This window comes from Staurois parvus, unplaced genomic scaffold (assembly GCF_062004578.1).
Source record: "Staurois parvus isolate SC_StPar_1 unplaced genomic scaffold, SC_StPar_1.0 ptg001221l, whole genome shotgun sequence".
In the NCBI taxonomy this organism is placed as follows: domain Eukaryota; kingdom Metazoa; phylum Chordata; class Amphibia; order Anura; family Ranidae; genus Staurois; species Staurois parvus.
Window position 1 is genome coordinate 113,482 of NW_028319017.1, and position 19,684 is coordinate 133,165.

Sequence of the window (19,684 nt, forward strand, 5' to 3'; positions counted from 1 at the left end):
ATGCGGGGTCCGGGGAGACAGGATAGAGTGAATGCGGGGTCCGGGGAGACCGGATAAAGTAAATGCGGGGTCCGGGGAGATCGGATAGAGTGAATGCGGGGTCCGGGGAGACCGGATATAGTGAATGCAGGGTCTGGGGAGAGCGGATATATTGTGAATGCAGGGTCCGGGGAGAGCGGATATATTGTGAATGCAGGGTCCGGGGAGAGCGGATATAGTGAATGCAGGGTCCGTGGAGAGCGGATATAGTGAATGCAGGGTCCGTGGAGAGCGGATATAGTGAATGCAGGGTCCGTGGAGAGCGGATATAGTGAATGCAGGGTCCGGGGAGACCGGATATAGTGAATGCAGGGTCCGGGGAGACCGGATATAGTGAATGCAGGGTCCGGGGAGACCAGATATAGTGAATGCAGGGTCCGGGGAGACCAGATATAGTGAATGCCGGGTCTGGGGAGACCGGATATAGTGAATGCAGGGTCTAGGGAGAGCGGATATAGTGAATGCGGGGTCCACAAGGACTGGATAGAATGAATGCAGGGTCCGGGGAGACTGGATAGAGTGAATGCGGAGTCCGGGGAGACTGGATAGAGTGAATGCGGGGTCCGGGGAGACCGGATAGAGTGAATGCGGGGTCCGGGGAGACCGGATGGAGTGAATGCGAGGTCCGGGGAGACCGGATGGAGTGAATGCAGGGTCCGGGGAGACCGGATGGAGTGAATGCAGGGTCCGGGGAGACCGGATATAGTCAATGCAGGGACTGGGGAGACCAGATATTGTGAATGCAGGGTCCACAAGGACTGGATAGAATGAATGCAGGGTCCGGGGAGACCGGATAGAGTGAATGCGGGGTCCAAAGAGACCGGATAGAGTGAATGCGGGGTCCGGGGAGACAGGATAGAGTGAATGCGGGGTCCGGGGAGATCGGATAGAGTGAATGCGGGGTCCGGGGAGACCGGATAGAGTGAATGCAGGGTCTGGGGAGAGCGGATATATTGTGAATGCGGGGTCCGGGGAGAGCGGATATATTGTGAATGCGGGGTCCTGGATTTAGTAACACTTCAAGGATGGTATGGTACAGGATATGACGAGTGACCGTGTATAACCCAGATTTCATCCACCATATTTAGATCTTCAAGATGTGGAACAAAGAGCTTTATGTCCGTGAGCAACAGGATGCCTATGAGTTCTTCACCAGCCTCATTGACCAGATGGACGAGTATCTCAAGGTGATGTGCCATTCTGTGCCCGACAACAATCAATATTATCTGACAAGCATTACAAAGACTCCTGATCAAGAAATTTTCCTAAAGACATATTGGGGTGGGGGGGGGGCGGTGAGGATTGCAAGCCTTATCCCTAGAGGAAAGGACATTAAAATGCTGCAATCTACCGTATTTATCGCTCCATAAGACGCACCTAGGTTTTAGAGGCAGAAAACAGGAAAAAAAATTCTGAACTAATGGACTGCAGACACAGTACAGGAGATGACCAGAGACTGCGGACATAGTACAGGGATGACCAGAGACTGCGGACACAGCACAGGGATGACCAGAGACTGCGGACAGCACAGGGATGACCAGAGACTGCGGACAGCACAGGGGTGACCAGAGACTGCGGACAGCACAGGGGTGACCAGAGACTGCGGACACAGTACAGGAGATGACCAGAGACTGCGGACAGCACAGGGATGACCAGAGACTGCGGACAGCACAGGGATGACCAGAGACTGCGGACAGCACAGGGATGACCAGAGACTGCGGACAGCACAGGGATGACCAGAGACTGCGGACAGCACAGGGATGACCAGAGACTGCGGACAGCACAGGGGTGACCAGAGACTGCGGACAGCACAGGGATGACCAGAGACTGCGGACACAGTACAGGAGATGACCAGAGACTGCGGACACAGTACAGGAGATGACCAGAGACTGCGGACAGCACAGGGATGACCAGAGACTGCGGACAGCACAGGGATGACCAGAGACTGCGGACAGCACAGGGATGACCAGAGACTGCGGACAGCACAGGGATGACCAGAGACTGCGGACAGTACAGATGACTGCTGACCTTTGGGGAGGAGGGGAGCGGGTACCTGAATTTGACAGGTACCCACTCTTCCGCAGAGTTTTTGTTTGATCTTACCTGTTCCTCGATCCAGCCGCGCGCTGTCTTCCCGGCTTCTGTAATGGCGCTCGGCATGACAGCCGGGTGCGAAGTGCTCATGAGCGAGAAGCACTTGCGCTTTGTGATTGGTCCGGCGGCTTCTGGGATCGGTCATGTGTCCCAGGTACCGCTTTACCATTCACAAAAAGCACCGCCTCTTGCGCATGCGCACTTGGCACCCGGCTGTCATGCCCACACTACAGAAGCCGGGAAGACAGTGCGCCGCTGGATAGAGGAACGGGTAAGATCAAAGAAGTAAGAGCGGGTACCTGTCCAATTCAGGTACCCGCTCCCCACCTCCCCAAAGGTCAGCAGTCCTCTTCATAAGGTCCCGCTACAGAGCTGAGCGGCCGGCCCGGTATTCTGCACGGCGGCGGTGGAAATACCGGACCGGCCGCTCCATATTCGCTCCATAAGACGCACTGACATTTTCCCCCCTTTTTTGGGGGGAAAAAAGTGCGTCTTATGGAGCGAAAAATACGGTATTTGTTGTACTCTTCTCACTTTCTTGGTATCCTGCTTTTCTACATTCCCCCATTCTAGGTCCACAGACTTGAAATCTGTTCATTTCCCTCCTCTGGCAGGAGAGTTACCCAGTTCTTTCATTTCCCTTTGCAACTACTGACATGCAGGATGCTGACAGGTTTCCCCATTTCTCCGCTGCCTATACTCTGACTGTCAGGCAAGGGGAGCTTTAAAGTAGAACTCCGGGGTAAAAATGTATTATATATAAATACCGGTGCTTCCATACCAGCTTTCTTTTCTGCATAAAAGGCTCACTTTCCTCCCATATCCTGTTCAAAGGATCGGTGGCTGATATGCCCCCCTCCCACTGGTCTTCTACATTCCCCCTAGTGCTTTGAAAGCAAACAGTGATGTAAGTACATTGCTGCTCACTCCAGTGGGTGGACCCAGGAGTCTGACTGCCCGTTCTGATCCGCCCGTTCTAATCCGCTCGGTCTGCCCTGCCTCCTGTGACAGAATAGTGTGCAGAGATGTGGGTGGGCAGTGTCCTATTTGTTGAACACTACTGCTCCGCCCACAAATACACCCATAGTCCCACCCACTCAAGACTATAAACACCAGGGCATGATGGGATTTGTAGTCTCAGCGAGCCGTGACAAACACTAACAGTGACGTTGCTGCTTCTGAGATCCCTTCTCCCGGAGCCCGGGGATTCAAGATAGAAGCTGGGCAAAAAAAATTACATCACTGCTTTTCTACAAAATTGACATATCAAAAATGACATTAGCGGTTTTGCTTACAAATGCGAACATGGCTATTGTACAGTTTGTAGCCCCTCCCTGAGTTCTTCTTTAAACATAAATTGTGCGTTTTGGACCTGATCAGTTACATAGTTAGTCTGGCTGACAAAAGACAAAAGTCCATCCAGTTCAACCATTAAAAAAAAAAAAAAAGTTATAATCCTACACCCACAGTTGATCCAGAGGAAGGCAAAAAACCCAGCAAAGCACGATCCAATTTGCTCCTGCAGGGGAAAGAATTCCTTCCTGATCCCCCGAGAGGCAATCGGATATTCCCTGGATCAACTTTACCTATAAATGTTATATCCAGTTATATTCTGTGTATCCAAGAAAGAATCCAGGACTTTCCTACAGCAATTCACTGAGCTGGCCACAACCAACTCTTGAGGGAGTCTATTCCACATTTTCACAGCTCTTACTGAGAAGAAACCTTTCCGTGTTTGGAGATTACATTTCTTTTCCTCCAGACGTATAATATTGTTCCTTTACCAGCTTTTTCTTCAACTTGCAGAAAATGGGACGTGATCAGCTGTTTAAAAATACATTTCAAGGCATCTACTCAGATCAGAAGATCTGCAAAGACTGCCCACACAGGTAAGTGCTGACTGTGCTACTTCTGAAGATGTTTGTGACCTGTGATTAAAGTGTTCATGTAAAAAGCAGTAATGTGGCCTTACCTCATAGTGCTGCTTTAACCGCTTGCCGTCCGGCCGCTGTATATAAACGACTGGACGGTGGCAGTCCAGGGGCGGGTTGCCGTTCTCAAACAGCACCTGCCATTTTGGACTGCTCGCTCCCTGGGAGCGTACAGCGCCACGATCCAGTGCCCGCTGTGTCCTCCGTACACAGTGGAACACCGACCGTCGTACGGGACTTTTGTGCGAGGTCCAGATCATGTGATCACTGATTGGCCAATCAGTGATCACATGCAGAGTAGTAAGCAAGATGTCACTTCTGACATCATTGCTTACTAAGTGTGAAATCTGTGAATGATCACAGAGATCACATGGTACAGGGCTATTCACAACAGCCTTGTACCATCTGACAAGCTCACACAGTAGTTCTCAATAGCTGCAAGAATGCAGCCAGAGAGAAGGAGAAATGATTGTTTTTACAGCCTTTATGGGTGTAAAAGCAATTAGTGTAAAAAAAAACAAAACTCTTCATCACCCCCCACAAGTAGTAGTGTCACCATGGTGACACTGTACTGCTAGGGTGACAGTATGTAGAAAAAATAATATAAAAAAATTAAATAAAAATGTAAAAAAAAAATGTTTTTTAAATTATAATTTTTGGTTATAAACTAATTTGGGTTATTTTTTTTTTTTTTACTAAATTTTGGACTTTCATTTATATAGCAAAAAAAATAAAAATCCCAGTGTTGAATAAATACCACCAAAATAAAGCTTTATCTGTCTCTTTATCTGATGGGCGTCAATGATATGCAGCAATGATGGGCGGCACTGTTGGGAGTCAATGATATGCAGCAATGATGGGCGGCACTGTTGGGAGTCAATGATATGCAGCAATGATGGACGGCACTGTTGGGCGTCAATGATATGCAGCAATGATGGGCGGCACTGTTGGGAGTCAATGATATGCAGCAATGATGGGAGGCACTGTTGGGAGTCAATGATATGCAGCAATGATGGGCGGCACTGTTGGGCGTCAATGATATGCAGCAATGATGGGCGGCACTGTTGGGCGTCAATGATATGCAGCAATGATGGGCGGCACTGTTGGGCGTCAATGATATGCAGCAATGATGGGCGGCACTGTTGGGCAGCAATGATGGGCGGCACTGTTGGGCGTCAATGATATGCAGCAATGATGGGCGGCACTGTTGGGAGTCAATGATATGCAGCAATGATGGGCGGCACTGTTGGGCGTCAATGATATGCAGCAATGATGGGTGGCACTGTTGGGCGTCAATGATACGCTGCAATGATGGGCGGCACTGATGGGCAGCAATGATATGCAGCAATGATATGCAGCAATGATGGGCGGCACTGTTGGGCGTCAATGATATGCAGCAATGATGGGTGGCACTGCTGGGCGCTAATCATCACTGCCCTGATGATCGGTGCCGATCTGTTTTCTGACAATTGCTTGTTATCGCAGTACTTTCCTCATGCTGTGACAGCGTGAGGAGAGTGCAGCCGGCAACTGCATTTATCCGGTGATCTGCTGTGTTATTGCACGCAGCTTATCACGTGGTAAAAGGCCGCTGTGATTGGCCTACCGCATCACATGATCAGCTGTTTCCATAGGACACAGTGATCACTGACTTCACCGGATGCACGCCGCTGGGGGCGTGTTCTGGGAGGATGTCATATGACGCTCTCCAAGAACTGGACAACCGCTCTGTAGCCGCCATTCGCCAATAGCCTGGTTGTAAAGTGGTTGTAAAGACTCGTTCATTGATCTGTGAGAATGTTTTTGGATTGTGGAAGGAAAGTAGAGCGCCAAGTGGAAGCACACATGCAGGGAGAACATACGAACGCCATGCAGTTGGTGCCCCGTTTGAGATTCCGTTTCATATGTGTTTGTGCTGCATGAAATTCTTGGTATGTTTCAGGTACGAGCGGGAAGAGGCTTTTATGGCTTTGAATTTAGGAGTGACGTCCTGCCAGAGCCTGGAAATCTCCCTGGATCAGTTTGTGCGTGGCGAGGTGCTGGAGGGCAGCAATGCATACTACTGCGAGAAGTGCAAAGAAAAGGTGAGCAGATTTCCCGTCCTTGTTTTAGATTTCTGACAAGGCTGGCCCAGCTCCTCCAAATCTGGTTGTTCTGTGTGGTTACTTGGGAGCCGAATCATGTGCTGCCTTCTATAAATCTGAATTCAGCTGTGAGAGAGTGAAGCCATTATTCTAGCTTTGTGTGGAGGGCCAACTTCAGGGAATTCTCATCACTGATAGATAACCTGCAGGATCATTGAACTGCTTCTTTCTCTCCTTTAGAGAACAACCGTCAAGAGAACCTGTATCAAATCCCTACCCAACGTTCTGGTTATTCATTTAATGAGATTTGGATTTGACTGGGAAAGTGGACGATCCATTAAATATGACGAGCAGATCAAGGTAAGATGGGCTATGTTTGTGTTAAAGGATCTCTACACGTCCCAATGCTCCAAAGCTGCCCAAATCCTCCTCAGCCCTGCACAGCAGCCAGATGCTGAAGCCCATTCTCTCTCCACGTTGCACTCAAAGGAAACAGGCCACACACCAATGATGTCTTGAAGATCCATTTACCGTATTTTTCGCTCCATAAGACGCACCTAGGTTTTAGAGGAGGAAAACAAGAAAAAAATATTCTCAACCAATGGACTGCAGACATAGTACAGGAGATGACCAGAGACTGCAGACATAGTACAGGAGATGACCAGAGACTGCAGACATAGTACAGGAGAGGACCAGAGACTGCGGACACAGTACAGGAGATGACCAGAGACTGCGGACACAGTACAGGAGATGACCAGGGACTGCGGACACAGTACAGGAGATGACCAGAGACTGCGGACATAGTACAGGAGATGACCAGAGACTGCGGACATAGTACAGGAGATGACCAGAGACTGCGGACATAGCACAGGAGATGGCCAGAGACTGCGGACATAGCACAGGAGATGGCCAGAGACTGCGGACATAGCACAGGGGATGACCAGAGACTGCGGACATAGCACAGGGGATGACCAGAGACTGCGGACATAGCACAGGAGATGGCCAGAGACTGCGGACATAGCACAGGGGATGACCAGAGACTGTGGACATAGCACAGGGGATGACCAGAGACTGCGGACATAGCACAGGGGATGACCAGAGACTGCGGACATAGCACAGGGGATGACCAGAGACTGCGGACATAGCACAGGGGATGACCAGAGACTGCGGACATAGCACAGGGGATGACCAGAGACTGCGGACATAGCACAGGGGATGACCAGAGACTGCGGACATAGCACAGGAGATGACCAGAGACTGTGGACATAGCACAGGGGATGACCAGAGACTGTGGACATAGCACAGGGGATGACCAGAGACTGTGGACATAGCACAGGGGATGACCAGAGACTGCGGACATAGCACAGGAGATGACCAGAGACTGCAGACACAGTACAGGGGATGACCAGAGACTGCGGACACAGCACAGGAGATGACCAGAGACTGCGGACATAGCACAGGGGATGACCAGAGACTGCAGACATAGTACAGGAGATGGGGGAGTGCGTCTTACGTAGAGAAAAATACGGTAGCTTTATTGAGCAAGGAACGCACTACTGACCTTCCATCTGAGGACACCTTACTAACATTTTTCTCCCAGGGCAGGACTTAACCACCTCCCTACCTGGCCAATTATGGCATTTCTCTTCTACATGTAAAAATCATAAATTTTTTTTGCTAGGAAATTACCTCCAAACATTGTATATATATATTTTTTAGCAGAGACCCTAAAGAATAAAAAGGCGGTTGTTGCAATTTTTTATTTCACACAGTATTTGCTCAGCAATTTTTCGGGAAAAATACACTTTACCGGTGCAACTGCCAGATTGGATCTCTGGCTCCTCAATCACACAGGAGAGCCCAGAGAGATGCCGTTTTCTACGCTGCCTGTAAAAGCAATACAGCGACTAATTAGCCGCTAGGATGGCTTTTAAAAGAGAGGGAATCGCTGGCTGACAAGAAAAATATCTGGATGATGCCTGTAGCTGCAGATAACGCCACTTCAAGTCCAGGATGTCCTATGACGTGCTGCTGGTGGGGAGTGTTTAATTGTAGAGGACTATTAAGTCCTGCTCTAGAGGTGGCCACCGGAAACAGCGGATGACACAAGTAAAAATGTAATTGCTTTGGTCACAGTGTGCTGAAAAATAAAATTGTAAAAAAAGCAAAAATGTAATAAAAAATAATAGAAACATTTGAAAAAAAAAATACAAATTCAATTACAATGAAGGAAATAAGTATTTGCTCCCCTGTTGATTTTGAATGTTTGCCCCTCACAAAAATATAATCGGTCTAAAAATCGAATGTTCGGTGTATTGTAACACTGAGAGACAGAATAGCAACAACAAATTCAAAAGAAATGCGTCTAACAAATGATGACTGATCTGCATGTTCATTAGGGAAATAAGGATTTGATCCCCTATCATTCAGCAGGATTTCTGGCTCCCAGGTGTCTTTCATACAGGTAACAAGCTGAGATTAGAAGCAGTCTCTTAAAGGGAGTGCTGCTAATCTCATTTTGTTACCTGTATAAAAGACACCTGTCCACAGGAGCAATCAAACCATCAGATTCCAAACTCTCCACCATGGCAAAGACCAAAGAGCTGTCCAAGGATGTCAGGGACAAGATGGTAGACCTACACAAGGCTGGACTGGGCTACCAAACTATGGCCAAGCAGCTTGGTGAGAAGGTGACAACAGTTGTTGCAATCATTCACAAATGGAAGAAACACAAAACAAGTGTCAGTCTCCCTAGGTCTGGTGCACCATGCAAGATCTCACCTCGTGGAGTGTCAATGATCATGAGAACAGTGAGGAATCATCCCAGAACTACACGTGAGGATCTTGTCAATGATCTCCAGGCAGCTGGGACCACAGTCACCAAGAAAACAATTGGTAACACACTACGCCGACAAGGACTGAAATCCTGCAGTTCCCGCAAGGTCCCTCTGCTCAAGAAAGCACATGTCCAGGCCCGTCTGAAGTCTGCCACTGAACATCTGAATGATGTAGAGGAGGACTGGTGGAAGTGTTGTGGTCAGATGAGACCAAAATCCAGCTCTTTGGCATCAACTCAACTCGCCGTGTTTGGAGGAGGAGGAATGCTGCCTATGACCCCAAGAACACCATCCCAACTGTGAAACGTGGTGGAAACATTCTGCTTTGGGGGTGTTTTTCTGCTAAGAGGACAGGACAACTGCACCGCATCAAAGGGACGACGGACGGGGCAATGTACTGTCAAATCTTAGGTGAGAACCTTCTTCCCTCAGCCAGGGCATTGAAAATGGGTCGTGGATGGGTGTTCCAGCATGACAATGACCCAAAACACACGGCCAAGGCAACAAAGGGGCGGCTCAAGAAGAAGCACATTAAGGTCCTGGAGTGGCCTAGCCAGTCTCCAGATCTTAATCCGAAAATCTGTGGAGGGATCTGAAAGTTTGAGTTGCCAAAAGTCAGCCACCAAACCTTAATGACTTGGAGAGGATCTGCCAAGAGGAGTGGGTCAAAATCCCTCCTGAGATGTGTGCAAACCTGGAGGCCAACTCCAGGAAACATTTGACCTCTGTGATTGCCAACAAGGGATTTGCCACCAAGTACTAAGTCATGTTTTGTGAAGGGGATCAAATCCTTCTTTCCCTCATGAACATGCAGATCAGTCATCATTTGTTAGATGCATTTCTGCTGAATTTGTTGTTGCTATTCTGTCTCTGTGTTACACCGAACATTTGATTTTTAGACCGATCATTTCTTTGTGAGGGGCGAACATTCAACATCAGCTGGGGAGCAAATACGCATTTCCTTCACTGTATTATTATTTTCACCAAAGAAATGTAGCCGAATACATTTTGATCTGAAGAAATGTTATTTATTTGCAAAATCTTATAACAGAAACGAAGAAAAGTGCTGTTTTTTTTTCAAAAGTTTCAGGCGGTTTTTGTTTTATTTAGCAAAAAAATAAAAAACTCATTGATTAAATACCACCAAAAGAAATCTCTATTTGTGTGAAAGAATGATAAAAATGTCATATGGGTACAGTGTTGCATGACCGTGCAATTGTCATTCAAAGTACTACAGCGCTGAAAGTGGAAAATTGGCCTTGGCAGGAAGGGGGGGTAATAAGTGCCCGGTATTGAAGTGGTTAAAATTTCCTTGCATGTGATTGGATGTTCTTTGCTGGAGCAATTGCACTTGCAAAGTGCACAGTCTATTTGCTTTTAGTAAATCAACCTGTATCTCCTTCTCTCTAGTTCCCTTGGATGTTAAACATGGAGCCGTATACGGTCTCGGGCATGGCACGGCAAGACTCTTCCTCCGAGGTCGGTGAAAACGGAAGACCCACTGATCCCGGGGGAAGTTCCCCTCGCAAGAAAGTGGCGCCGACGGAGAACTATGAGCTGGTTGGCGTCATTGTGCACAGCGGTCAGGCTCATGCCGGACATTATTATTCCTTCATCAAAGACCGACGGTAATCCAACAGATCTGTCTCCTGTACCCCCCACATGCTCAGTGGCACACATGGCGTTGCTTGACATGAATAATGTATGAAGTCTGTCCCCAGATGTACTGCGTATCTTTCCAGCTCTGCGAATCCTCTGAGGGTTTAATATATGGTTGGCATGTTGCAAAAAGAAGGAATTGCATCAGGATGGCGGGTCTTGGCCCTTTCAGACACCCTTATAAAAGTATACACCGCAGCCAATAATAGTAGACACAGCCCTCCTTTTGTAAGAATAGCATTTTCTGTGTGCCGTTAACTGCCAAAGAGTTTGTATTTGTCCATCCAGATCTGAGATTTACACAGCTTTCCACTCAGCACAGCCCTGTCTGGCTTGTAGTAAGAAACACAACGGAGGTCCCTCCCTCAGCCTTTGATTGGACAATGAAAGAAGCCGCTGATGGGTTCACCTCTCTGTCACCCTGCTCTTTCCTACTATCAGCATGCCCCTTGTTACCACTAGAGTACTGCAGCACAACTGATTTTGCTCCTCACTCCCCCAGCCTGAGCTCTGCTCCTTGTGCAGCTCCTCTCTCCCCAGCCTGAGCTCTGCTCCTTGTGCAGCTCCTCACTCTCCCCAGCCTGAGCTCTGCTCCTTGTGCAGCTCCTCACTCTCCCCAGCCTGAGCTCTGCTCCTTGTGCAGCTCCTCACTCTCCCCAGCCTGAGCTCTGCTCCTTGTGCAGCTCCTCACTCTCCCCAGCCTGAGCTCTGCTCCTTGTGCAGCTCCTCACTCTCCCCAGCCTGAGCTCTGCTCCTTGTGCAGCTCCTCACTCTCCCCAGCCTGAGCTCTGCTCCTTGTGCAGCTCCTCACTCCCCCCAGCCTGAGCTCTGCTCCTTGTGCAGCTCCTCACTCCCCCCAGCCTGAGCTCTGCTCCTTGTGCAGCTCCTCACTCCCCCCAGCCTGAGCTCCTCACTCCCCCCAGCCTGAGCTCTGCTCCTTGTGCAGCTCCTCACTCCCCCCAGCCTGAGCTCTGCTCCTTGTGCAGCTCCTCACTCCCCCCAGCCTGAGCTCTGCTCCTTGTGCAGCTCCTCACTCCCCCCAGCCTGAGCTCTGCTCCTTGTGCAGCTCCTCACTCCCCCCAGCCTGAGCTCTGCTCCTTTTGCAGCTCCTCACTCCCCCCAGCCTGAGCTCTGCTCCTTTTGCAGCTCCTCACTCCCCCCAGCCTGAGCTCTGCTCCTTGTGCAGCTCCTCACTCCCCCCAGCCTGAGCTCTGCTCCTTGTGCAGCTCCTCACTCCCCCCAGCCTGAGCTCTGCTCCTTGTGCAGCTCCTCACTCCCCCCAGCCTGAGCTCTGCTCCTTGTGCAGCTCCTCACTCCCCCCAGCCTGAGCTCCTCACTCCCCCCAGCCTGAGCTCCTCACTCCTCCCAGCCTGAGCTCCTCACTCCTCCCAGCCTGAGCTCCTCACTCCCCCCAGCCTGAGCTCCTCACTCCCCCCAGCCTGAGCTCCTCACTCCCCCCAGCCTGAGCTCCTCACTCCCCCCAGCCTGAGCTCCTCACTCCCCCCAGTCTGAGCTCTCCTCCTCGTGCGGCTCCTCACTCCCCCCAGTCTGAGCTCTCCTCCTCGTGCAGCTCCTCACTTCCCCCAGTCTGAGCTCTCCTCCTCGTGCAGCTCCTCACTCCCCCCAGCCTGAGCTCTCCTCCTCGTGCAGCTCCTCACTCCCCCCAGCCTGAGCTCTCCTCCTCGTGCAGCTCCTCACTCCCCCCAGTCTGAGCTCTCCTCCTCGTGCAGCTCCTCACTCCCCCCAGTCTGAGCTCTCCTCCTCGTGCAGCTCCTCACTCCCCCCAGTCTGAGCTCTCCTCCTCGTGCAGCTCCTCACTCCCCCCAGTCTGAGCTCTCCTCCTCGTGCAGCTCCTCACTCCCCCCAGTCTGAGCTCTCCTCCTCGTGCAGCTCCTCACTCCCCCCAGCCTGAGCTCTCCTCCTCGTGCAGCTCCTCACTCCCCCCAGTCTGAGCTCTCCTCCTCGTGCAGCTCCTCACTCCCCCCAGTATATATATACACTTTAATGATATACTGATAATTTGCATACATTTGTGAATTCAAGTGATACTAAAGTCTTGTTTTTCTTAATAACATGTTATACTTACCTGCTCTGCGCAGTGGTTTTGCACAGCGCAGCCCCAATCCTCCTCTTCTCAGATCCCCCGCCGACGCTACATGCTATGGGGGCACCCGAGCAGGCTCGCTCGCCAACGGCTCCCGCTTCTGCCTCAGCCAATTAGGAGTGAGAGTCCCCAGAGAACCAAGGCTCTTGGAGCAGCCCCAATCTTCCTCTTCTCAGGTCCCCCGCCGATGCTGCTTGCTATGAGGGCACCCGTGCAGGCTCGCTCCTGAGCTATGACCCTGCGTGTCTATTCAATCACAGAGCCACGGCTCGGTCCCCACCCCCTCCCTCTCCTAATTGGCTCAGTGGCTGTGATTTGCAGCAATGGGAGCCAGTGGCTCCCGCTGCTGCCTCAGCCAATTAGGAGTGAGAGTCCCCAGAGAACCAAGGCTCTTGGAGCAGCCCCAATTTTCCTCTTCTCAGATCCCTCGCCGACGCTGCTTGCTATGGGTTCACCCGAGCAGGCTCGCTCCCGAGCTATGGCCCTGCGTGTCCATTCACACACAGAGCCATGGCTCGGCCCCGCCCCCTCCCTCTCCTAATTGGCTCAGTGGCTGTGATTTGAAGCAACGGGAGCCAATGGCTCCCGCTGCTGCCTCAGCCATTTAGGAGTAAGAGTCCCCGGAGAACCAAGGCTCTTGGAGCAGCCCCAATCTTCCTCTTCTCAGGTCCCCCGCCGATGCTGCTTGCTATGAGGGCACCCGTGCAGGCTCGCTCCTGAGCTATGACCCTGCGTGTCTATTCAATCACAGAGCCACGGCTCGGTCCCCACCCCCTCCCTCTCCTAATTGGCTCAGTGGCTGTGATTTGCAGCAATGGGAGCCAGTGGCTCCCGCTGCTGCCTCAGCCAATTAGGAGTGAGAGTCCCCGGAGAACCAAGGCTCTCGTGGGCATTGCTGGATTGAGAGGGGGTTTAGGTAAGTGTTAGGGGGGCTGCTACACACAAGGTTTTTAATCTTCATGAAGTTAAAAAAAATAATCTCGAGGCTCCATTCACACTAAGATTTTTTTCAAATCGTGGGCGGAATCGCCGCAATTTGCCTGCAACCGCGCTCACGTTTTTATTTCACTGGCATCTGAAAATGCAGGGCGTCTTTGCCACATTTGTGGCACATTTTTTCCACATTTTACTGCACATTTTCAAATGGTGGGCAGAATCGCAGCAATTCCACCCACAATTTGAAAAAAAAAAAGTGTGAATGGAGCCTGGGGCCTTAGAACCACTTTAATCTGCTTTGAGTTAGTCGTTCTAAAGGCTGAAGGTAAAAAAAAAAAAAACTTCTGTGTGCAGCTCCTAGCCCCCCTTATTACTAACCTGAGCCCGATATTGATCCAGCGACGTGCATGAGAACAGCGGCTCTGTTGGGTCTCTCCCTCCTCATTGACAGCAGTGAGCGCCATTGGCTTCCACTGCTGTCAATCACAGGCAGTGAGGAGGGATCAGGGCAGCGTTAAGCCACATTTTGTGTGTCTTATGGACACAGAGTGGGGCTTGGCAGCAAGCATGCTGGAGTGCCCCCATACCAAGCATCTTGCTATGGTGGCGCTGAGCAGGGGAGAGGAGCCAGGAGCGTCGGCGGGGGACTTCGGTAGAGAAGAATCGGGGCTGCTCTGTGCAAAACCATTACACAGAGCCAGGCAAGTATGACATGTCTTGTTTTAAAAAAAAAAATACAAATTGTCTTTACAAACACTTTAATATTTAGGATTTATAGGGGTGGTTTCCCTGCAGTGTGTGGTCCATGTAATCATTTTGTTACGTTCTTCATGGCAGGAGCTGTGGGAAAAGCAAATGGTACAAGTTCAATGACACTGTGGTGGAGGAGTTTGATCTCAATGACGAGACTATTGAGTACGAATGCTTCGGTGGAGAGTACAGGCCGAAGGTGTACGATCAATGTAAGTAGATGATTCCAGTCCCACAAATACAGCAAGGTAATCATGTCCTCTTTTTTTCTTTTTTTTTCTTTTTTTTTTTCCTTTTTTTTTCCTTTTTTTTTCCTTTTTTTTTCCTTTTTTTTTTCCTTTTTTTTTTTTCCTTTTTTTTTTCCTTTTTTTTTTCTTTTTTTTTTCCTTTTTTTTTCTCTTTTTTTTTCTTTTTTTTTTCCTTTTTTTTTCTTTTTTTTTTCCTTTTTTTTTTCCTTTTTTTTTCTTTTTTTTTTCCTTTTTTTTTTCCTTTTTTTTTCTTTTTTTTTTCCTTTTTTTTTTTTCTTTTTTTTTCCTTTTTTTTTTTCTTTTTTTTCTTTTTTTTTTCTTTTTTTTTTTTTCCTTTTTTTTTCTTTTTTTTTCCTTTTTTTTTTTCTTTTTTTTTCCTTTTTTTTTCTTTTTTTTTTTTTTTGGACTGGCAGAGGCAGTGTAGAGCCTGTATGAGTCTCCATACCCTGCATGAATTATAGGGAGGTCCAGTCTGCGACTCCAACCATAGGCATACAATGTTCATCTTCCACTTTGGCCGAATATTTATTGCAGACATTTCTATAGTGCTGTCAATTATTAAGCGCTTTACATACTGTCCATTCACATCAGTCCCTGCCCTCAAGGAACTTAGTTTTTGAGGTCCCTACCTCACATACATGTATATACACACAATATAAAGTGGCTCTTCTGCATTAAAAATGATACCTGTCTGCCCATATTTATTATATAGCCTAAAGTTCCACTTGTAGGCCACAGTGACTGCCTGTCAAACTTCATGGTGGTTTCCTCATGCAGTATAAACTTGTATAGGGTTAGGCAGCCTTGGCATTCTAGCTGTTGTGGAACTACAAGTCCCATGTGGCATTGCAAGACTGACAACCAGAAGCGCGACTCCCAGAGGCATGATGGGATTTGTAGTTTCACCACAGCTGGAGTGCTGTAGTTGTATACCCCTCTACGCTTATTCTAGCCTATACTACTTGGAGGAGGCAAATTAGTGGTTCTGAGGCCCCTCATGGGAGGGGCTGGGGAGTGTGTAGATTTATTCTGGTTGAAGTGGCATCTGAGGCAGGTAGGATGTGGCACCTCAGGCTTCCTGTTGGGTGGATTGCTGTAGTATTAACGATCAGTTTTATTTCCTTATTTAGGGTCACTGTCAAGTCTGTATAATACTTGTAATCTTTGTGTAAATGACATACTGGAGCTGAGCTGCCGTATTCATCTAATCTGCTTGGCTGATGCTTAGTTTACCAATCGCTCCTACTGCCTCTGACATGACATGTAGACATGGATCCCTAAGAGGAAAGAGAGATTGTGGACATCACATGACCGACGTATGAAGAATTTGGTCAGCAGTGGAAGGACATATCTGTATGCCATCCATCCGTGACATTTCCCGGTTACTAAATATTCCACGCTCAACTCCACCTCCGCAACATCTCCAAAATACGTTCGTTCCTCACCCCAGACACTACTAAACTACTCGTTCACTCCCTTATTATCTCACGTCTGGACTACTGCAACTCCCTCCTCACCGGCCTACCTCATCACAGACTATCCCCGCTTCAGTCTATCCTGAACTCAGGGGCCAGACTCATCCACCTTACCAACCGCTCCGCTTCTGTCACCCCCCTCTGTCATTCCCTCCACTGGCTCCACCCCCCTCTGTCATTCCCTCCACTGGCTCCACCCCCCTCTGTCATTCCCTCCACTGGCTTCCAATTGCCCAACGCATTAAATTCAAACTACTAACACTGACGTACAAAGCCATTCATAACGCTGCCCCAAACTACATCACCGACCTGATACCTAAATACCACCCAACCCGTAATCTTCGCTCCTCACAAGACCTCCTATTTTCTAGCTCCCTGGTCTCCACCTCCCACGCCCGACTGCAGGACTTCTCCAGGACTTCCCCCATCCTCTGAAACTCACTACCCCAATCCATCAGACTGTCGCCTACCCTCCTCACCTTTAGGCGCACCCTGAAAACCCATCTCTTGAGGGAAGATTACCTCGCCCTCACCTAACTGCCGATCTCTTCCTACCACTCCATTCCCCACAGCCATTTCCTCCTGTACCACTATCCCCTCCCTCCTAGATTGCACACTCGAAAGAGCAGGGCCCCCGAACCCCTCGTGTTCTGTTTTGTTACTGTATTGTCTCATGTTCTGTCCCTCACTATAATGTACAGCGCTGAGCAAACCTTTTAGCGCTATATAAATACTGTATAATAATAATAATAATAACTGTTAGTGGGATTATAACAAAGTGGAAGCAACTGGGAACAACAGCCACTCAGCCACCAAGTGGTAGGCCACGTCACATGACAGAGCGGGGTCAGCGCATGCTGAAGCGCACAGCGCGCAGAAGTCGCCAACTGTCTGCAGAGTCAATAGCTAAAGACCTCCAAACTTGGTGTGGCCTTCAGATGAGCCCAACAACAGTGTATAGAGAGCTTCATGGAATGGGTTTCCATGGCCGAGCAGCTGCACCCAAGCCTTACATCACCAAGTGCAATGCAAAGCGTCGGATGCCGTGGTGTAAAGCACGCCGCCACTGAACTCTAGAGCAGCGGAGACATGTTCTCTGGAGTGACCAATCACTCTTCTGTCTGGCAATCTGATGGACGTGTCTTGAGTTTGGTGGGTGCCAGGAGAACGGTACTTGCCTGACTGCATTGTGCCAAGTGTAAAGTTTGGTGGAGGGGGGATTATGGTGTGGGGTTGTTTTTCAGGGGTTGGGCTTGGCCCCCTAGTTCCAGTGAACGAAACTCTTAAGGCGTCAGCATACCAAGACATGTTGGACAATTTCATGCTCCCAACTTTGTGGGAGGAGTTTGGAGATGGCCCCTTCCCGTCCCAACATGACTGCACACCAGTGCACAAAGCAAGGTCCATAAAGACATGGAGGAGCCAGTTTGGGGTGGAGGAACTTGACTGTCCTGCACAGAGTCCTGACCTCAACCCCATAGAACACCTTTGGGATGAATTAGAGTGGAGACTGTGAGCCAGGCCTCCTCCCCCGACATCAGTGCCTGACCTGACAAATGTGCTTCTGGAAGAATGGTCCAACCTTCCCATAGACACCCTCCTAAACCTTGTGGACGGCCTTCCCAGAAGAGTTGAAGCTGTTATAGCTGCAAAGGGTGGGGCCAACCCAATATTGAACCCTACGGACTAAGACTGGGGGGCCATTAAAGTTCATGTGTGTGGAAAGGGCGGGGCCAACTCAATATTGAACCCTACGGACTAAGACTGGGGGGCCATTAAAGTTCATGTGCGTGGAAAGGCCGGCCAACCAGTACTTTTGGCAATATAGTGTAAGTATGGTGATTTCAGTCTCTTTTTTTTGTTTTACACAGCTAACCCCTACCCTGATGTACGCCGGCGATACTGGAACGCCTACATGCTGTTCTATCAACGTGTGTCCGACCAGAACTCTCCTGTTTTACCAAAGAAAAGTAGAGTGAGCGTAGTGCGCCAAGAGGCCGAGGACCTATCACTGTACGTACTGTGCTGCTACCATGCGGCTTGATGTGTCTTTGTGATGATTTTGTGGACAACCATATATTTGATATTGATGATAGTACCATGGTGGGGATAGGGTGGGGTTTATGGATTTACAGGATAAGTTCACCTCTCATGTTATGAAAGGGGACCGGCTTCCCCGTTTTGACAGCTAGCAGGGGATCTTCTCTCCCCTCTAGCTGTTAAAAAACACGGCCGTGCAGGCTGCAACCACCTTACTCATTGTGTTCTGTGAATGAGAAACTACAAGTCCTGACAGTCTTAGCGGCTGTCAGCTTGTAGTTCTCAATGAACTACCACGGCGCTGTGGCAGTTCATTGATTCTTCCTGTCAGTAGGTATTGGCTTCCCCAAACCAGAAAGCAGATACACCGACAGGTGTCCAGGAGCCCTGCATGGCACCAGCAATTTGCTGATCGCTGGTGCAAGGCTTTACAGACTTTTTTTTTTTTCCCTGCAAATAAACTGCATTTATTTTTTGTTAAAAGGTGAACTTATCCTCTAACCCCTTTGTGCTGACAGTACGCAAAACATGCGGCCTCTCGGCGGGTGGGCCTTGACGCCAAGAGGCCACTTTTTTGTACCCAGATGTAAGCAAACGTGTCGAGAGAACGCGCCTTGCACGCTCCCGGCACAGTTACCGGAGCTTTCTGATCATGTGACTGCTGTGGCAGCCAATCGCTGCTGTCACATAAACTACACCTCCGCTGTCACATAAACTACACCTCCGCAGACTCAGAAACCCCTTAAAGGGCCGGGAGGCACGGCGTTAAGGGATTAAGCAGCCTTGTTAACCTAAGAAAAACCATCATTGCTTTTCATTTTGATGGATAGAATGCATTGTGCCTTGTAGATCTGCTCCGTCCTCTCCAGACATCTCACCGCAGTCCTCCCCTCGCCCCCACCGGCCCAATGACCGCCTGTCTATTCTAACCAAGCTGGTGCGGAAAGGAGAGAAGAAAGGTCTGTTCGTTGAGAAGATGCCTCTCAGGATATATCAGGTATACAGCGGCCAGCGACGTGCCCATGATACTGAATGATGACTTTTGTGTCTCTTCATTGACTCTCCTCCATGTTGTTTTTGCTCCTTGCAGTAAGTGATGCAACTTTTGTCTTGTTTACAGATGGTCAGAGATGAGAATCTGAAGTTTATGAAGAACAGAGATGTTTACAACAGCGACTATTTCAGCTTTGTTCTCTCCTTGGCCTCTGTAAATGCTGTAAGTGATATTTGATATAAAAGTTGTCGTCTTTTAACTACAGACTTGAATTACACAGGTGTATGGGCTAATGAAATGTTGATTAGAACACTGATTCAATCAAACCATAAACCATGTTTCGCAGATAAAAAAAAATGTGCATTTTAATTTTTTTTGTTTCTGGAGCCTCTAAAGCATTGCACCAGAATTCAGTAGATTGCTGGTGCCATGCAGGTCTCCTGCAGACCTGTCAGTGTATCTGTATGCCCGTACATTGTATCGGCAAGCAGAT

The 19,684-nt window shown here is 49.2% G+C and overlaps 1 protein-coding gene across 4 annotated transcripts in view; it reads left to right on the top strand.

Annotated features, from left to right (window-relative positions):
- USP24 (ubiquitin specific peptidase 24) overlaps positions 1-19,684 on the top strand; it is a 167,293-nt gene that overhangs the window by 108,358 nt on the left and 39,251 nt on the right. For all 4 annotated transcript variants that reach the window (XM_089660267.1, XM_089660268.1, XM_089660269.1 and 1 more), the window contains exons 42-50: positions 1,128-1,226; positions 3,940-4,022; positions 6,007-6,148; positions 6,389-6,508; positions 10,396-10,613; positions 14,522-14,646; positions 18,029-18,170; positions 19,047-19,194; positions 19,318-19,413. In XM_089660267.1, coding sequence (XP_089516393.1) covers positions 1,128-1,226; positions 3,940-4,022; positions 6,007-6,148; positions 6,389-6,508; positions 10,396-10,613; positions 14,522-14,646; positions 18,029-18,170; positions 19,047-19,194; positions 19,318-19,413 — 1,173 coding nt within the window. The remainder of the gene's footprint in view (positions 1-1,127; positions 1,227-3,939; positions 4,023-6,006; positions 6,149-6,388; positions 6,509-10,395; positions 10,614-14,521; positions 14,647-18,028; positions 18,171-19,046; positions 19,195-19,317; positions 19,414-19,684) is intronic.